We start from the raw sequence: 20,638 nt of genomic DNA on the forward strand, positions 1-20,638 counted from the left end.
CTCCACCGCTAAGGACATCACCTGGCTCCCTGCGTCTTATAACAGCAGAGATGGAGGCCTACTCTCATTCCCTGATTCCTAGGCTTAGCCGAAATTACAACGCACAACAGCTTGGCCCTTTTAACTTCTCTACTTTAAGTAGTTTTAAGCTTATTGCTTTCTCCTCCTCCTGAGGACAATAAGTAATTGGAGTTTACTATGTTTGCTGTCCGTTAAATTAAATAAATAAATAAATAAAATAAAAAACAAACATTTCAATTTGTCCATTAAATTTATTACTTTTTAGTACTTCACTTTATAATTCAATTAAAAACATTTCTTATTTCATTTCATTTTACCTTAGACTGGCTCCATATGTTTTACATACACCAGCTCCAACCGTATCTTCTTTGTGGGATTCTTTCCCCTGTTCAAAAATAATATAATCTGTGACAAATCTAACAACAGAAAAAGATACTTTATAGTTTAATCACTTTTTGTTCGGCCTTTGCGTATCTTCTTTTACTCTAAAGTTGTTATTAGCTCCCAATTGTGATTTTTTTTTGTTTTAATTTTATTAATTCAAATATTTATCTTGAATTGGTGTAAATTCCTGGATGAAATGTTTGATTTTAGTTCGAATCCTGATTTTACAACAATTTGGATGAATTTGGAAAAGATTTACTTCGTGGGTTTTGTATGTATCTCACATACCGATTATTCTTTAATAACAATCGTAATTTATTTATTATTATTTTGGTTTTATTTACTCCCTCTCAGTGTTACTTGTATATATGATATACAAAAAATGTTCACTAATCATAAATTCGTTTACCTAAAATTCAAAGGAAACTTAGACTGTCCCACGTTGTAGGATATACTCCCATATTCGCAGACCTTAATTTATTCCTTTTTATTCATAAATTATTTATTTTTCTTTCTGAAATGTAGTTTTACTTGTGTACTTACATCACTTAAATTTTACATTTTTCGTTACACATTTGATCACTTAATTATCCTTTTAAGTCCTTTTTTACATCTGAGTCACCATCGCCATTTTATATTGAGTAAATTTTCGGTATTGGTTTTGGGTGTAACTAGTAGACAATATGTACAGTGGCTCGAATAAAACATTGGATATATTCTATTTTTAAGTGTGGAACCGAAAGACGTTCCTTTCGCTCCATTCTTGATAAGATCCCCGATTTAAGGTGTGACACTCCTTCAGTTATTTAACTCGAAAATATTACAAAGATACTTCTCTTAATTCACATTTAATTTCACCAAATTAGAAAAACGTTTTGTCATCTTAATTTTAGAAAGTGAGTGGAGGATATTCGTAATTCTATTTAGTTGGGTATTTTATTAATTAAAGTTACTATTATTATCCTAAAAATTATAGACTAGTGGCTACGTGTCAGGCATTGACGTGGGGGTGGCGAGGTTTTTCCATCGCATCCTCTGATATAGATAGGGTAATGTAATTGTCAGGGAGAATAGAATGAAAATGGTTGTATGGGAGGGAGCTGTACATCGCTTGGATGAACCATGGTGCATAGCTGCTGGATGCTCTCCTGAAAAATAAATAGAAAAATATTCAGATTAGTAGAAATATTTACCGATATCGAGCGTAATAAATTAATCAAGTACAATGAACATAAGTTCATGTTTAATGCTTAATTATTTGACATAACGACAACAGGACATTCGTAATTGCACCGAAGAATGCGTGACACCAGGGAAACCGGGGAAGCCTTTGTAAGATATTCTAATAAGATTGCCTGAAGTGCAACGGTTGCAGATAATCTAGGACCAAATCAGTAAGGGCGTTGTTTACTGCGAGTTTGCCTACGAATCTGCGTATCATGTTTGGTTGCGCTTCCTTTATTAATTTGGCCTATCTTCTTCAAATATATTTTGCCTTTTTTTACGCAAAATGTGTGTGATTACGCGAAAATGTGTTCCTGTATCCCCGACTGTCCCAGACACAGCGGCGCGAGGTTTAAATCTCTAGAGATAAATGGATGGCATATACAAAGCAGTGCAAATACCAGGTGAGCTGTAAGCTGTTTACTCACAGGTGGCGTCAGTGAGAATATAAGCTGTTGTGAGCACGCCATATTTTTCTTTTTCAGTAGGATATTAGTCGACAATTGTCAGTCCATATCATCAGCAATTTCAGGCAAAAACATATTTGTTCTCTGCAATAATCATGTCTAGTTTTGTTCCCAGAAAAAAGCATTTGCGGGAAGCTCTACTTTTTTGCTTCAATTTGAAGAAAGCAGCCGCTGAATCACATCGAATGCTTGTGGAGGCCTATGGCGAAGATTCTCTATCGAAAACAACGTGCCGAGACTGGTTCCGTCGGTTCAAAAATGGTGATTTCGATCTGAGCGACAAGGAGCGTGAAAATCGGCCCAGGAAAGTTAAGGACAACGAATTAGAGGCCCTTTTAGACGAGGACGATACTCAAACAAAAAAAATGCTCATCAAGCAATTGCGTCTTTCTTAACAAGCCGTTTCCATGCGTCTACATGCAATGCGTAAGGCTCAAAAGATCAACGGGTGTCGCATGAATTGAACCATAGGCAGATGGTTCGGAACCAAAACCCATGCGAATTCTTGCTTGTCAGACACAAAACAAAGATGTTCTTGCATCGGATTGTGACTGGTGACAAAAAGTGGATTTATTTCGAGAATCCGTTTGATGCCGGCCAACCAGCGACATCTTTTCCAAGACCAAATCCCTTCGGACGAAAGGCGATGCTATGCTAATGGTGGGATCGGCGGGGTATTGTCTACTATGACCTGTTGAAACGTGGTGAAACTGTCGATGCCCACCGTTATCACCAACAACTCCTCAAATTGTTTCGTGCTCTGAATGAAAACTGGCCGGAATATTAGGAAAGACATGAAAAGTTGATTTTCCTCCATGATAATGCTCCGTTGCGCACGTCGAAAAAAGTTCGAAACTAACTAGAAACGTTCAACTGGGAGATACTACCAGACTTAGCCCCATCCGACGATCATCTGTTTTCATTGATGGGCCATTCGCTCGCTGAGCAGCACTTCGGTTCTTACGCAGACGTTTGAGAATGGCTTGATGAGTGGTTTTGCGTCGAAAGATCAACAATTTTATTGGCAACCATAAATTAACCGAGGCCAGTATTTTGAATAAAATTTTTTTTTTGGTATTGCGAGATAAGGGTTTTCGGACTACTCATGATTAGCTTGGCTGCTAGATCCAGCGTCTTAACGCTTAATGTAAACCTTTCGATACTCACTATTAGTGAAGTTACAACTAGGAGTACTTTGATCTCCTGCAATTTCTATGTCCGCCAAGAGGTCGCAGTGGCGCATTTATTCATGTTGTTTTTCAACAATGTTTCAGTCTAACGCTACGACCACACCAATTAAGAAAGATGCTCGTTCTTCCTTGAGAAGTACAACTAGATTTAGCTTGCTATGCATCAACGTAGCTGAAGCCCTCAACGCTTCCAAAGGACGATCCTCAGGAAATGCACGGCCAAATACAGAAGGCCGAACGCAAAATTCCACAAAAATTCTCTCCTGCTGGTTTTAGCCCATAATTCCGCATATGATAAAACTGTCATACATCAGACTGAAGAAGTGGCTGTGCCACCCCAATCCACTGATAAGAAATCTTGCTATCCGTAACGCATGTTGGACGAGCGGGGATACTACGTGTCAGGACTGGCCCTCCTCTCGAACAGTAATTCATCTCTGAATCATTACGCCTCCCCTCTTTTATCAAAGCTCTTCCTCGAACTTTCACAGGGGCTAACCCCGTCGGGCTAGTGCTTCGGTAGTCAATCCTCGCGCAGGTGTAGATCACCTTTTCATTATATATTACCTAGTCTAGCTTAGCCAGTTAACATCAATTAGCTTGTGCAATTAAGGTCACTGATCACTGATCGGTTACTCCATTTTGTTCTATCTGGATGCCAAATCTGGATGCAGCCCTAAGGTTTTCAAATCACCCTCCAGCGTATAGAGCCACTGTTGTTTTGGCGGGACTTCTGATCGTTTCTCATCGATTTCGATTTTCGGATCAAACTTGATAAGTAAATTCACGTTAACGCGAATTACGTAACTATACCATCAAAGACGCCTCTTTCGCATTTTCCACAGTCAGTGCAATCCTGTATCGATTGCGGATATCTTTATTCCGGATGTGATCAAGGTGTGTTACGCCATTACTCCAATATAACATCTTCGTCTTCATTGCCGTGAGATACTGTTCACTGTCCTTTATAGTCGACGAACACTCAGAACCATATAGGGTGACAGGGCGGACGACATGACAAATCTTCGATTTGAGATGTTTGTTGATAGGTCGATCACAAAGAATGTCAGCTGTCGAACGGCGCTTCATCCAGGTTGCGCTAATGGCTGAAGCCATTTCATAATGCAGTTCTTCGTTGGCTGATAGCATTGACCCGAGGTATTTAAATCGCTCAGTTCAGGGCTGGTTACTACCACTGACAGTGACAGTGCCTGTGACGGTGGCTTGCCCAAAACTGATCGATTTAAATATTTCGGGTCAATGCTTGACAACAATCATTTTTTACATGAACTCCGTCAATTGGTTTTTATTTCCACATGTCGATTTTCTACAGGACTAATGTTACACTCAAAATAGCACCCTATTCTCTGCTCCTCATATTCAAAGGGGACAATTTCTTATCCGCATGACCTTTGGTCTTATATAATTGGTCACAAGGTTGTTTTTCATAGGAAAACACACAAAAAGAATGCAGTCGAGTCTGGATCACCATTTTTTATTCAAAAACCTCCTTTCTTCGTAATGACATGCGGTAGTGATCCTTAACTTTTCGGCATAACAGGTGCATGTTTTTGTTTACAAGAACTACTATTATCCACCTGTTGACAGACTCTAAGTCCGTATCATGCCATATTTGACGTGGAATCCATGTTGACATTCCTACAAAAGATGGGATCACGGATTCAAGACTAAAGGAAACTACAGTGGGCTAGAAAGCCACCTTGGTCGATTCCAGGCCCGACATGTATTTCTCCTGATATTCGTAAAGATATCGTCAGCTTCTTGTTATAATCCTTCACCATTAATCTCAGAAGAAGTAGCACATTTGGGTTGATTTTTTTGACGTGAAACACCTACCACAAACGACATTTTTCATTTTTAGTGAGACTAGGTCAGCTTCTGCGTCGATTACACGCTGTCCTCGGAGCCTTTTGTACCACCTTTTGCTCCTCAGCTATCAATTTATGTGCATCAATATATTTTCCAATGTCCGTGTAGAGAATTGAGATGAAAACTTGTTAATGGTGGGAAGAGAAGTAATTGGTAGAGCTTTTGAAGAGAAGAGGGACGCTGTTCCTTTAGGCTGAGATAAGTTATTCCCTTGGTGAAGAATTCAGATTCAGACCAGCGATCTATTGATTAAAATCATTTGCCAATACACTGCGGGTGATATCCTGGGCATTCTTGACTAGAAGTGGTGTATCTTATGAACTACTGGCACACTTCAAATGCCTACTTTTCCAAGGGTTGGTTGAAGAAATGTAGGTGTGGCCATTTCGAGGAGACGACCTTCGCATGAAGACGTAAGATCAACATTTTTTTAAATTGTAGTAGTGCACGCTGAGTTGATTTTAAATACTTCTTGGGAAGTAGGCTGCTCGTTACAGGCGGAAATTGCTTTCCCGGCCGGAGTGACCCAAACTTTAAGAAAATCCTCTTTGGTTTAGAAAGAATGTCCCCTTATCTGTCCTAAACTGAAAATTCCTTCTACACCTGCGGATGCGAGTGGAGCATTCCACAAATTTCAGTGACGTATATTATTAGAGACTTGGTAGTTTCCAATAATGTCTGCAATACTTTTACGCATTCCAGGTTAGGGATTTCCAAGATGTGCTTGTGTTACCTGACCAATCCCCGTTCTGAACCTTTCGATTTTTTGTTGAGTTGAAACACCCATGTTTATGGTCTTTGAAATTGCGCTCTAAATCTGTGACGTTCAGTTGATTTATCTGAATTATACGTCGGTCAGATTTTTCATCCCTGATGGCTGATGGCATTACCACCAAAAAGTCCAAGAGCGAAGAGCTACTCAGGGATTTCTGAGCGACTCTCACCCATGGTGGGTATTGTATTTGCATCTTTGGGCTCCCATTAAAAGAATTTCGTATAATACCCCTATTTTGCATTCACCATCAAGGAGGAACCAGTCAGCCCTGTACGGTAGCCACAGTGCTGCAATTCTCCACGGTACCGATGGAGGTACCAAAGGTAAAGTATGTGGAGAGGAACCGCAGCGTAAAATCACTGCAATTCATCCTATAGGGGCGTTGATCTTTCACAAGGGATAACTGACTTTTTTCAAGCTTGTTCATTCCTCGGGAAAAGCCGAGACAGGGTAAAACAAAAGCAAACATTCTGCTTGCGGTGGCTATTTATATACAAGATTAACTTGTGGTATTCGTGGCTGACCCGGTGAGACATGTAATTATTCGCAACTTTCTGCCCCACGCCGCATGCAGCTCTACTTTAGAACTCAAGCTGAGATTAACCTGGTTCACATATAAATAGACGGTTGCCATAAAACCCTTTGTGGGACGCAACCCTTCAATTAGTTATGGCCTCTGACCAGAATATTCTACTGATGTGAGGCAGACATGCTCTGAAGATTGGAGCCTGAGAGCCAGAGGCGGTCACTTTCTATGTACCACTGGCACAAAATAGCAGAGAGAAAACCTTGGCGAATTTAGAGAGATAATTTCATTTTCAGATTTTTGGGCAGAGGTGTCAAGCAAATTGATCGAGTTTGGTGGCAAAGTGTTCGACACCTTCGATGTGCTGCCTATTAATGCAAATGGGGGGCGACGGCCAGTCTTCAGGTTGACTCTGTTTGCCTCCATCATGGTGAAGGTCATGATGCGGTGAGAGAGGGTAGCGGAGATGTTTGAGAAAACATTTAATGGTCCACGTTCTCCAACGAAGCCAGTATGGAGAGCATCATCGATAACAATGGTTAGTTTTGGCGGACACTGCTTTGGATGTAGAATTTATACGGGATTTTACCTCGACAGGAAGACGGGCAGTAGATTGATTTTGGTAAGGGTATGTCTCACTCAAAACGTTATACTCATTCTTCAAGAGTAGGTAGAGTGCCGTGAGTACCTGCGCACGTATGGTTTATTGCCAGTTCATCTGTCTCGACTAGTTATGATAGTGCACCAGAGAACTCGGAGTATTTCTAAAAATCAAGGGCGAAAACCAGAACCATGACATAGAGAGCATCCTGGCCATAGCATACTACATTTCAAAAGTGCGCATAGCGCAAATTAGAACCTACTCTAGATACATTTTGAGTGTAAACTAGGAGTCTCTGAAACAGAAATAGTCCGGCATTAAGTTTATGGGGACTTAGGACTCCACAATTCTCAAAAGAAATGAGTAGTTTTGCCGATATGAAAAGGCACTTTAATTAAATCTGAGCGTAAGGAAAGTAAAGTAAAGCAAAAATTTGGAAAATCTTTGTTTGTTACCTAAGATATAATTAATTAGGCTAAAAGTTAATTCAGTTTTCTCTGGGATGTTATTAGGCTTTCCCTATTTCTGGTGGTATTTGCCTTGCTCTTCAAAGTAGCAAAGTAGCTCATTCTTACTATTTTTTTTATCACGGATTTATCTTTTTGGATGGATTTGGAAAAAAGCCAAATCTCCCGGATAGGGTCGCTGAGGAAATAATTTGTACTTTAACTTGTGGTACACAGTAGGCCGTATGTTCAATGGTTACTTGTTGTTTCTGGCCAAATGCTGCGGCTTGTTTTTAGTGTGATCATTGAAACGAACCCTGCAATAGTTAGCCTGATATATGCTATTGGTAGATAGTTTACCCCACTCGCAATCACCTCAGTGATGGGCAAATGTCACGTTAAGGAGTTAGGGGGAACCGCAGAGGCAAACCCTTTAGTATCCTCGGGTTCTTACACAGAATTTTTCGTTTGCCTGGCAAGAGTTCAAATACCTTCATTCAGCTGCGTGAATCTTTATGAATTTATCTTTTAAAATGGAACTGAGATCAAATCCTCATTACTGACGATCTTCGAGTGTCCTCGCACTCAACGTTTCACTCTTGCTTAATCGATGTCGATGAATCGATGCAAAAACTTTCTCATGATAACTTAGTCTTTGGCAGACCGAACCATCTCGTTTGAACTCCGCTGATTGATCTAAATGAGTTAGTAGATATTTTCAGAATAGAATCTGGCTAAGCTTTTTTTCATCATAGTCATTACTTTACCTTGGTGGGGTACACTGTGTCAACCACACCTACGCTGTAGCTTCCCACAGTACTTTCCGCGGCGTCCGCACTAATCTTCTACCAAGTGCCAAGTGCTCTTTGGACGACCCACTCGTCGGCATCTTCGGCAGGTAAATTCCACTGCATTGCGTACCCAGCAATGAAATTGTCGCCCCTCCTTAATGTGTGACCTATTCAATGCCATTTCCGCCTTCACATCGCCTACGTGTAACTGGCCTGTACTCCGACCAAGTTTTTTGTTTGAAATAGTAGGTAGCGGTATTAGGCCGAATTACTCCAATGGTATGACGCAGACAGGTATTCAAAAAGATGTGGGACTTTGATCAATTTAGTTTTGTACCTCTCATGTACCTCTCAGCCCAGCTGGTACCTGGGCCGTTAAGGAAGCGTGAAGCGCCTTTCAGTCAAATATCTGCTCAACCTAGGTAACATCTAGCAACCTCTGGGTCAAACTCGAATTGTAGGTTGGATTGATGATGAAGATTTAAACAAACTTTCGCAGGAGAGCGACGGTTTGTTAAGGAAAGTATGAGCGCTCGTTGCTATAGAGAGAACTCATGGAAATTCGCAGCATATGTCTTCAGCGTTCTCGTCTGAATATTTTTTTTAGTTCACAATGGCTACTCTTTTGTCAAGATGCATACAGGCAATACTTCCTTTCAATCCGGATAATTGCATGATTCTGCTGGCAAGTAATCAGGCGATATTTGTATGAATTTTCTTTACCTCTAAACGTTTAACATGTTTGTTTAGGTATGAAAGACTGAATCACAATGACCACGAACCACAAGAACAACTTCCTTGCATAATTAACGATCTGAGGATCTTAGCTATAAATTTAGCCTTTTTCATGGAAGGCACTGTCCGGCTGGCTCAATGAAAATACTTTGGTGAAACAGAGATTTAGGTGAACAGAGGAAAGTTGAAAATATTAATGGGCCAGGTACAGAAAAGTCCTGGTCAAGTATATATAACAATTTTTTGAGTTGGGTTATATTGGTGTAAGGTAGTCCTGGTGCACTTCCTGACTGAATTGAACGACATTCTACACAAGCACTACTGGCTGGTATGTCAAACCGGAGGGAATGTAGAATTCCAATTTTCAAGCCAGAAAACGGTACCATCTCAACATGGTAAATAGGGATAGGGGCTGGCGGACTTTCTTGCTCTCTTGAAACCATCTATCACAAGGATCAGAGAATGATGAATTCTACAAATTTTGAAATTTAACCAAACTGTCTTATAGACTCTCTCTAAGCCCGTAGGTAACCCTGCAATAATCTACTCATTGTGGTCTGTAAATTCTAATTTGTTTGAATTTTTCTAAGAAAACTAATGCTTTCTCCTAGATTAATAGTTGGTGGTGCTATACTTTCCCCGTTCTACTCCAAATGATAATTTATTCCAGGTAATTTATTATTCATCCTACAAATCACAGTGATCCATTTGAGCTTAGCACCTATGCATGAGAGCCACTCGTATAACCAAACTCTTCTCCTGCATCGTATCCTTTTCTTGCGCTTGAATGCGTCTCTAACATACACGGCACACTTGCACACCCATCGTAGCGAAACATAAATTTTCCATATTTATTAGGACTCCAAAGTAAATTAGGTTTTTTTTTGCTATGCTGAATCCTTTTCCAACAAAGAGCCAGAAGGGAACCAATTCACATAATGCAAACCTGCTTCAAAGGACCATGCACTATGTGAGTTGGTCATGTAAGACATGTTCACTTCACTTCAAGTTCTCTAAGGCAAGAAGCCCTTGCAAAAGCGGATATTTTTCATGTAACCTGGTATTAAAATCGTAAAAGTCAGAAGGAAAAGTCAAGAATAAGGAAAGAAATTCAAAGTGACAGAATAGTCTTTGGGACTTTGCAGGCGCACTTTGAATCCTTAGAGCTAAGCTTTCAAGCGTCGCAGCTTTGAGCCTTCAAGAGGAACGACCATTTCATTTAGGTATTTATCACTTTGCGCGATGCAGTTTCATCAAATTTTGATTTCATTTGTTTGAAATGGAGGCGGAGGGAGGGTAATTTTTTGGTTTTTGCTAATGAGAAAAAAAAACCCTTATATAAGACAAAATTCCTTTCAGAAGGAAGTGTCCTTTTTATAGCACAGAGCTACCTAATGATGGGCAGAAACTTAAAAGGGAAAATTTTAAGGGAAAGTTTAGTTTTGCTGGTGAGTACATATGTGGGTACGTTTCATTTTAAGGAGCTAAATTTATTCTGAAAGAAAAACAGCAGAAGATGGGTCAATTCAAATCTCTTCTGGGCGACCGGTCAATAGGGCTGATGATGATATTAGCAAATGGAAGGTGCTATATTTTCCTGTACCAAGGAAATTCCATACACACTGACATCAAATCAGAAGCAGAGTCTGGGGTATGGGATGGGATGACGGAAAATATCGGTGATAACGGAAAGTTAACCGACCAGCGCCTCGAATCGTGATATCGAAAGAGACACTATGGAAGCCAGAGGTGGAAGTGCTATCAGTCACTCTAAAACCAGCCAAAAGAGATGACTACATTATTTGTAGGAACTATGGAATTCCAATTTGACAACCCCAACCCGCTCGGCAAAATAATGAGCAGCCGTCAACCAATCCAAGCCTAGAAAAGTAGCCGATTAGAGGGGCTAAATGGCTAGTTTTCTGTGCCATAAAACAATGAAAGCTCGATTGGTCCTCCAAGTTCGGGGAGTGCAACTGGTTGACAGTAGACTTTGGTCTCGGAGCCCGAAATCTAGCTTCGCATCCGATCAACACAATGATGCGGCCTAACGAGAACCGAAACACCCTCATCAAACTCACTGAGATCAAATTTGATAACTCTAGAGAGAAGCTCTCGATTTCGTTGCCCTGAGTGCGAAGCCCGATTAATCACGGGCGTGGATGCGAGAATGCGAGGCCTATCCTAAACCTCTACCGTTTTTAGATAGCGGTTCCCGGTTATAACAAAGTAGAGTTTAATTCCACATTCACCATCAGATAAAATCTCCAGCCAGGCAGCAATATACAAGTTTACGATAAGATTCAACGTTACTTAGGGGGGAAAAATGTGAACTCTGTAGAATAAAGTTGATACTTTTGGTTGGTTATTATAAACAAGAGTTGCGCGCGGTTTCAACAAGAACAGCTAAGTATCATTGTCAGATTATATTACTCAGTGTTATCTGTCTGGTTAGTATACAAGGTCCTCACTAGTCAGCCATAATGTTGGTGAAATAGGCTACCTACCCAAGTCAAATCATCTAGACTCACCTATCTAAGGCGTTTCAACATGCATCAAGTTATTGGTACTCAAGGCACAAAATTCATCGTGCAATCTTTAATCTAAAATAGAAATCAATTCAAAGGGCGCTGCAACAGAAATTTGACCCGTAAAAGTCACCCTCCATTTTGCTTGGATCCAAAATTTTTGAATTATCGGAGTTTATTAGAAACAAACAAAACATGCACCGAGCAATCGAAGATATGGTGAGGACCATCAGGGTTTTATGCAACCCATCACGTGCAAATGCAAAAGAATCAATGGATAGACCTAAAATTCCTCCTTTGATGGTAATGTAGGTGACACCCTATCGTATATTCGTGGTTGGGAAGAGAAACAAGAGGGTTCTGGAAAAAGACCCAGGAAACCTGCAGGCTCCCAAAAAAAGACCTCCTTGGAGGAATTACTTAAAACCTGAGCCGGCGAGAAAATGGTACTTTAAACATTAACGCTAAGAGGGCTAACGTTCAATAAAAAAGTATGTGTCAATTCGACTAAAGTTAACCTAAAAAAGTCTAAAAGGAAGAAGGAATGAATGAGTATCCGTCCCGAGGTGATCATCATTTCAAGCACTGGTAGTACGCTCTACGCAACCGTGCTAAGAAAGATGGAAGCTGACTATGATCTGCTAGACTTGGAGGGAAACGTCAGCAGCATCCGGAAGAACCAAAGAGAGGGCCTCAATCTGTATCTGAAAAGGTTCGAAGAGCACAAAGTCATAGGCTTCAGCAGTCAAGTAAATAATTTAGTTGGAGAAAGTGCTGTTGACTATGCTCAAGAGCATGAAAACGCTTTACAGTGCATTGCATTAGACATCCATTGTAAGCATCAGAAAGATGGCGACCATCAAACTACCAGTAAAAGCAGCGCGCAAGCTGCCGTATGTCGGAAAGTTCCGTATTGGATGGATAGTTTGTTGCCTTAAGGGTGGACTTGTTTGAGAAGCTGTATTTTTTGAATTAACGTCTGTTGAAGGCATGTATAAATGCGATTGGCCAGGGATATGAAAATGAAATCGCAAATGAGTACTGTAGCATATTACTGGAAGCGGTAAGCGTCCTGAAATCAAAAAGGAGCTCAATACGTTGCAAAAATCACTATCGGGGCGCCCAAGGCCTACTTTCGCAGACCACCTACAAATTGGAGGTGCAAGTAGCTATATTAGCCGATCCTAGGGGGGGGCGACTTTGTGGGTATGCGGAAACCAAACTTTACAGGAAGGTATGAGGCAGCCCATAAGTGGGTTCGGATGGGTCAAATTAGACGCTATGTACGTCTATAGTTTTATACTCCTCCAAGATTGACGTCGATCGAGTTCGAGGACTCATTGGTCAGATTCGTCTTGTATGCAAAAGGAGGGAGACCTAACGTCATTGCCGGATACCTTAAGTCATTCTTCAATGAGGGTGTTGTCTCTAGAGGTCGTCGTACGCTTAGACATCATATTCGCTAATGATGGTAAGGTTAATAGTTACCGGAAAGAGGTGTCCGGTTCGGTTGTTAACCTGACTTTTGTTAGTCGTTCACTAGCCAGCGATATGTCCTGGAACGTTAGTGAACACTACAACCACAGTGATAAACAGCTAATTGTCTTTGACTTGAATAACAATTCAATTGGCTGGGGACTGCACGTTTAAGAAAGAGGAGAACGTCAGGTTGGTCTGCGAAAGCAATTGACAAGCAAATATTTATAGATGTGGACCAGGGTTGGATCAGGACGTTATACCAGCCACACTCTCGGAAAAAGCTGACCATATCACGGAGTACATCGCGAAAGAATGAAACTCATCGACGTCGAGACTTCTGCCTGTAGAGCGCCTGGGAGACTTATCAGACTAACAATTCGGGTTCCGCACAACCTGATCAACCGTCGACGTCATCAAACTTGTTTCCGGCTTAGCTACAAATGTAATGCAAGGCAAGGGTAATGCTGGCAGATATATACAGTGATTGCCTTTGACGTTCAAAATGCATCCAAATTGGCCAATTTGGATCATGTAAGGAGGTTTTTGACGGCAATTTGAATACCCAAACTAGGCTTACCGGCAGCAGGTAGAAAGCTCTGATATGGCACAAATAATGGAACCAGGGAAGACATTGTCTCCGCAGGTGTTCCAAAGGGCTCTATGCTGGGATCATTATTATAGATTATTATTCATAATGATCATTACGGTGATGACATTGTGGTGACTTTTGTTGCACAACATCTCACGGAAGTGCAGTTATAATTATCCGGAGTCATCGCTGCTAAAATGAGAATACACACACTCGTGGTGGACAAAGCATAGCCAGTACCTATTAAGAGGCAGATTTTGAACAGAATGGGGAACCACATTCAAAACCAGCAATCAAATATCTTGGACTGATGATAGATATGAGGACGAATTTCGAGCAGCATTTCCAACATTCTTGCATTAAGGCGTCCAATGTTAGCATGACCATAGCAAACATGATGTCAATTGTTGTGAGCCGCTTGTAGCTAGGGTGGTAAGCTCTATACTGCTCTAAGTCGATCCAGTTTAAGCAAAATGCACTCCATACCACTTAAAATGCCCTAAAGATGGCCGCCCTTTATGGAAACCGCACTTAAAACTGTATCTCAGACAGACGGCCTACGTGGCAGCCACAATGATGCCAATCGATAATTGGGCTTATAAAATGGCGGCCATCTGTGATGAGCCCTCTCAGACTGGTACGTGAAAAACGCCAAAAAAGAGGAATCGTTGTGCAGGTGACAACAATGGTTCGACCCGCCGGGAAACGGTCAATGGATCCACATGTTGATTTTCAACATCAAGGTGCGGACTCAGAGAGCGAATGGTGAGATAAATTATGATCTCACATAGTTTTTCATGGGACATAGTGGATACCGCAAATATCTGTCTGGGTTTAGCTCACCAAACTGCCCCAGCTTTGACGAAATGGAATTAACCATATGGTGGGGAGGATTCAGTGCAGGTGGAGATAAGTAGATAAGGCGCAAAAGACGCAGTTGCGAATTCATTCGATGGACGATGGGAGAAGCTAGAACCATGTCCATCCCGTGACATAATACTTTGCGGTTGTTGCGCTGGGGAGAAGACGGAGTTAGGGGTGGTTCTTGTGGGTAAAAGTAGAGCATATGTATCACCGTCTTTTGAAAATGTCCACATCTGAAAAAAAATGAAAGAACCTTTTCACGCTTTAAAATACAAAACGTGGAGAGACGCTGGCAATTAATGATTAGAGGTATTAAATGGACTATAGATTCTTGAATGTTGAAAGAGCTTCCTTGCGCCAACAGGCAGAAAGAGCGACTTAACTTGTTCGCGAACTGGCCTTATGAAGGAGAGAGAGGCCTAAAAGGGGAACATGAATGCCTAAAAAATAAAAGCTCCCAAGGAGCGGACGGAATGAAAGTCGGTTATAAACGATCATTGCATTTAAAAAACTAAGGAGGGAGCAGGACCGAAGTTTACAACCTGGGAAGACATATCAACTTCGAAACGATAGCATGGGAAACGGATGATGATAAAACAATGTCATAGCCAGAAGCAAGAAAACCCTATTGTAAAGATGAAAGAATAATAATGGTGAAGACTTGGTTGAAAAATCCTGGTTTGACTGATGGAGGAAGTTATGACCACAAATGGTAAAGGAGAAATTGTAGTTGCGACACATAGGCCTTTATCCTCTTTGGATCATCACAAATATCGATCACCATGGTTCGAACCCGGAGTGTGATGTCTAAAACGGGAAGTTGAAGCGAGACTTTCTGAATTGGAGGATCAAGTCAACAGGTGGAAACAGTTAGAACTGTTTCTGAGGGGTCAAGGGTTGCCACAATCTGTAGTGGCATCACAACAGGAAATGTTATCTACGAGGTGTGTAACAAAGGGAGTTATTGCCATTGGTTCACGAAATATGGATGATTAAAGAAGTTGCGGAACATAAAAAGGATAGATTATCGATGACTACTATTCTCTTTCGACCTGGTTTTCGCAAGACAATTTTTCCGCTAATGAACAGCAGACAACCGCGACGGTGTTTGGGCGGGGATGATCAGAACTAGTGGAGGTTCACATTCAAATGTAATATGCAAATAAGGGTATGTGGTTCTATTAAGAACGTCTTAAGGGGACGGGTATGTTAGACCAGACTAGACAAAGGCATATTTTTATACAAGGTGGAGAATAAGTCATCAGAATGTCCACCCAGCATCGCATGGTCTTCCATCAAACTAAATAAAATGGCTATCCTTACTTTTTAGGACGACTTTTCAGGGCATTTGTTCTGCTTCAATCCTCTAATATTCTTGAATATTTGAATATATCACGTCTAAAACTTCAACAGCATTTCTTCTATAGCTATAGTTTTGTCCTATGCACATCATAGTCCTAACCCAATAGTGTTCTAAGTTAATAAATTCTTTTAAGAGACAGAACTATTCTTTAATATTTAATTTAAAATCCGCCTTCATACTATTTATCTTGCAGTTACTCAAAAGTAACAGTTGTAATCCACTCATCATCTAATACTTCAACTATTTTTAATTACGTCCCCTTTAAGGTCCTTAATTTCGTCTCCAAACCCACCGAAAGTCATAAAAAGAAGAAATGAAACAACCCCCATTGTCTTGAGCCACATTTTCACCAAAGATCTGGGCTCGAATAGAATTCGCCGGAAGGTCCTGTATGCTCAAATAAGTTTGAATAACTTTATCCTTGTGCCAGCCATCTGGTTGAGTCTTAATAACTACTCGGTAGCATCGTAGCCTTATTCTTGCCGTCTGACTTTCGTATAATTAAACAATGAAAAGACATCAGAAAAAGGACAAAGAAAATTCAAACTCATAAAATGCATCCCTATGCATACCTAAATGTATAACTTTCACTTCATGTTGGAGCAAAAGAGTTCGTGCAAGGAATCAGAAGCAAAAATGCAGTTTCAAGGATGGCATCATCACGGGATAACATCATTCAAGAAAGCGCGAACTGAGGAGGGCGAATCATCAAGACAACAACTTCAGGATATAATGCCGCCAATTCATTGTTCTTTTGTAGCTTTTCCATTGTCCTGCCGGGTGCAACTCGCTACTCTTCCATAGATGAGTTGCTGATATGCCTTGGTGTAAGAAAACTCAGGAACTCGACTATCAACACAAACTCCACAGGACCCCCGTCTACTTTCTAGATAAAGTTGATGTCGTGCACCAAACGCCATCCTTTCGTTGACGGTGAATATTGCAGCACATTGGTCTTTGCTTGTTCGTATCCTTTGATATGCCTCTTCAAAAACTTTGCGGCACTGATCCTAATTTCGTGACGAACCGGGTTTAAGGGTGTTCTTGGAAATTGTGGGACGTTTAAGCCTGCGGGTCGTTTTCTTAATCTTAATAAATGCCTTCAGCAAGGACGCGACAGTTTTCAAAAGTCTAAGTACGTAGCGGTAGAGTAATGAGTCCTTCAACTGAATAAAGAGTCTTCTTCGTGTTGCTGATTAAAGGGGATGTTTTACCCAATATATTATCCTCATCAAACTCAATATGGTGCGGTGCTGTGTAAGGGTAAATTATTGAGATAGGCAGAATCAGGGGAAAGCAATGGGGACTGAGTTACTTTGAATGTGCGGCTTGAAATTGCGAGAAGGTTCCATTGAACTTTGGAAGAATATTTTGAACTGGAATTTGCTCCTTTACTTATGTGGATCCTTTTCATTGTAGTCATTGCATTCAATTTCCAATCAAAGTAAGCATTTAATAAAATTTGGAAGAATATGTAAATCGTTCTCAGATTTGGCGTCAATGACAACAGATTTCATGAAATTGCGCTGTAAGAGCTAATAGTCAAGCACATTTTTTCGCTGAAATTTTTCACTTGAGGATTTGGGTTCGCATTGTCTCGATAACGGACCTGTTTAGGTCAAAGGACTCATTTTTTCAAAAATGATTGCTCGTCAAGGACACTGACAACTTTTCAGACGGTACTTCATTTTACGCTAGAAACGGTGTGACAGAAAGTGGTTGCCAGGTATTGCTCCTTGGACTGGACGAAACTATAAATCCTCAATTTTTGTAAAATTGGCTACTTCGACCTAAATGAAGTATTTGCGAACCAGAAAAGTGGAAGAAGGCTTCTCCTCAGAGCTCCGTCAATCATTCACTGAATATAAGTTCGGCTTCAACTGGCTTAGGTTCGGACCAGGCGGTCTTCGCCCTGAATATAGCTCGTATCCTTGTCGTGTTTATGAATATCCGTATGGCTAGATGAGGCAGCGTGGGATAAAATGACTATACCCTGGATTAACCTGTTGGTCCTCCTTTTTTAGTCAAGTGTTTATAAATGAGCTGCGAAACCATCAAGTTATTAGCAACCTACGTTTAGGCTAGTTTAATATTTTCAAGTTTGCATAAAGGATGACAGCTATAATGGACTGACTTTGCATGGTTTGTTTTCAGAGGGTATGATTGGTCCCTTATGAGAAGCTCATGTTAGCTGCATTTGGTGCCCCAAAAAGTATGCAGTGGTTCTGCCTCTTTTTCAATCGATAATCGTGCCTTTAGGAGACGAAAGGAGCTGGTACACGATATGTTTCCTACTTTTCGCCTTTCCATTGATGTTGGGGTTAAATCTTTAGGGCAAGTGTTCGTTAGAAGCCTCCTTTCGTCTGTTGCTGGGCACTGGGAAACTTTTGGAGAATTCCTGGTAGAAAATTTAGGCTAGGGTGGGCCGTCGCAGGGCCACCATATCATCTGGCCCACTATGAAGAGGAAAGGAAGACGGGGCCACTCGTCGCTTGGATGTCAGAATCGGCTCAGTTCTGACCCTTCCCCGTCCGTTGCGTGCTCGTTAAGTTTTTGTGATTCAGTCCCCTCCCTTATTAGGTCGTTTGGTATTTTAGCTCCTTTGGGATCGAAATCTTCGGTGGTATCAATCCGCCTCGAGACGTCTCTATTAGAGTAGTTTACCCGGGTGGGTTTAATTTAATCGACTCCTTAATCAAGGAACACTACTAAATCTCTGTGTCCTGATAAGGAGATAATATTGGAAAACCAAGTACCCCGATTCTCATCTTATTGAACTGCTAACATTCAGGTTAGCCCCAGTACGTGCCGTCTGTTTCCACATATTATCTCGCGCAGTCTATTTTCTCGACTGGCAAACCTTTTAGGGGAGTTTGCTTGGTTGACAGCCTTGGTGACTGTGCTAGTGTCAAGATGATGTCACGCAAGACTCCCATCGTAACAGAGTTGATCCCAATGTGGGGACACAGTTGTTGCGTATGTAACAATTACCGTCACTAATGTTCCATCGGCAGTCATTCTTTGGAGGTGATTGGCGTCTAGAAGTCTTTGCAGATTCGAACTCTTACGACTAGAGGCTAAGTAAGATAAGCTTTTCAAAGATACTTCCCTTATTTTTAGAGGGTTCCTTTTTGGTTTGAATTTGAAGGACTTTTTCAAACTGGGAGGCGGGGGGGGGGGAGAGAAATGGATGAGTTCAGACTATTCATGGAAGTTTAGAAGCGATAGATAGATGCTAAGCCAGGCTTGCATTCTGGGTAGTTTAAGTTTGATTTTTTTTGTTTGCGGTTTGTATTTATCGCTGTGTTATCAAGCTGTAGTTTTACTTGGTGTATCTCCCCATTTTGGAGCTCTCATGTCGCATTGGGATATTCCCCAATGTCAGCCGTGCCTCTCAACTTTGAGAAAAAGGCCCACATGAGCTGACGACAATATATAAATTCTGCAATTTTGGACCCTGAAGTTCACTGAGCTTTATTATTCGTTACCCATTGAACGATTCCTTTACAGAATGGGAACATTCTATCACTTCACCTTATAGAGCGACTTCAATCTTTTTTGGGGTCACGTTCACACACTATTCAGAGGGTATCTGGGCGAATCTGTTGATGAAGGCAAGGCATCAAGGAGATGATGGGTCACTTAGGATGTCCACTGGAGTAGAGTTTTTTTAACCTTCGCAAAGGAGTTCGAACCCCATCTGAAAGGAGGGTTTGTTTAGAACGGGATCTATACAGTTGGGTGTACAAATACCAGAACTAATACAAACGGTTGATAAAGTACCACTTATGCTCTAAAGGTCTAGTTTCACTATCGATTCAGGCAAACAGATACCCCACTAAAATAGTGATCCCCTTTGAGATGGGATTTAAAAATTTGCTTGTCCTACTTACAACTCATTGAGGAAGAGTACTGACATCATTGCGGGCTATGCTATGTAATCAAAACCACTATCCTAGGATATCGTGACGAATGAGTCGCCCTAAAGCTACGGGGCGCAAAACAACAGAGAAAAAGTGCAAACTTTTTGGAAAGTAGTGGGAGATGTTGAAGCAGAAGAAGAGATTGCCCCTTGCAATCAACATGATTTCAGATCAGCTAGTATCTATTTCCGCTGCAGGGAATGTCACTAAATTATGGTAAGCGAAAGGAATCCGAAAAAAAGGGAGATATCACACAGTGCAGCAATTATAGAGGTATCACGTTGCTGAGTACCATCTATAAGATATTCTCCACTATCTTGCTAGGCCGGATAGCCCCATACGCCCAGAACATCATTGGCCCATACCAAAGAGGCTTCACTCCAGGCAAATCAGCGACAGATCAGATTTTCTCTCTGCGGCAGGCGATGGAAAAACTGTTGGAATATGGACAACAGTTGCACCATCTGTTCATCCACTTTAAAGCCGCCTATGATAGCATAGCCAGGGTAAAACTGTACACGGACATGAGAGAATTCGGTATCCCGACGAAATTAATAAGACTGACTAGGCTGACCCTGACCAATGTGCGAGGCCAGATAAAAGCAGCAGGATCACTTTCAATACCATTCGACATCAACAACGGTCTACGACAAGGGGATGCGCTATCATGCGTCCTCTTTAACCTGGCCCTCGAGAAAGTGATCCGTGATGCTGAGGTGAATGCAAGTGGTACGATCCTCTTCAAGTCCACCCAACTACTGGCCTATGCTGACGATATCGACATCATGGGAAGAACCACCCGAGACGTACAAACTGCCTTCATCCAGATCGAGCAGGCGGCG

At 41.3% G+C, this 20,638-nt stretch overlaps 1 protein-coding gene across 3 annotated transcripts in view; it reads right to left on the reverse strand.

Annotated features, from left to right (window-relative positions):
- Window positions 1-252: 252 nt before the first annotated feature.
- The window catches only part of LOC119655655 (zwei Ig domain protein zig-8), a 305,871-nt gene continuing 285,485 nt past the window's right edge, over window positions 253-20,638 (reverse strand). For all 3 annotated transcript variants that reach the window (XM_038061638.1, XM_038061640.1, XM_038061639.1), the window contains one exon: window positions 253-1,553. In XM_038061638.1, coding sequence (XP_037917566.1) covers window positions 1,390-1,553 — 164 coding nt within the window. In that variant the 3' untranslated portion in view covers window positions 253-1,389. The remainder of the gene's footprint in view (window positions 1,554-20,638) is intronic.

This window comes from Hermetia illucens, chromosome 4 (genome assembly GCF_905115235.1).
Source record: "Hermetia illucens chromosome 4, iHerIll2.2.curated.20191125, whole genome shotgun sequence".
NCBI classification, from domain to species: Eukaryota; Metazoa; Arthropoda; class Insecta; order Diptera; family Stratiomyidae; genus Hermetia; species Hermetia illucens.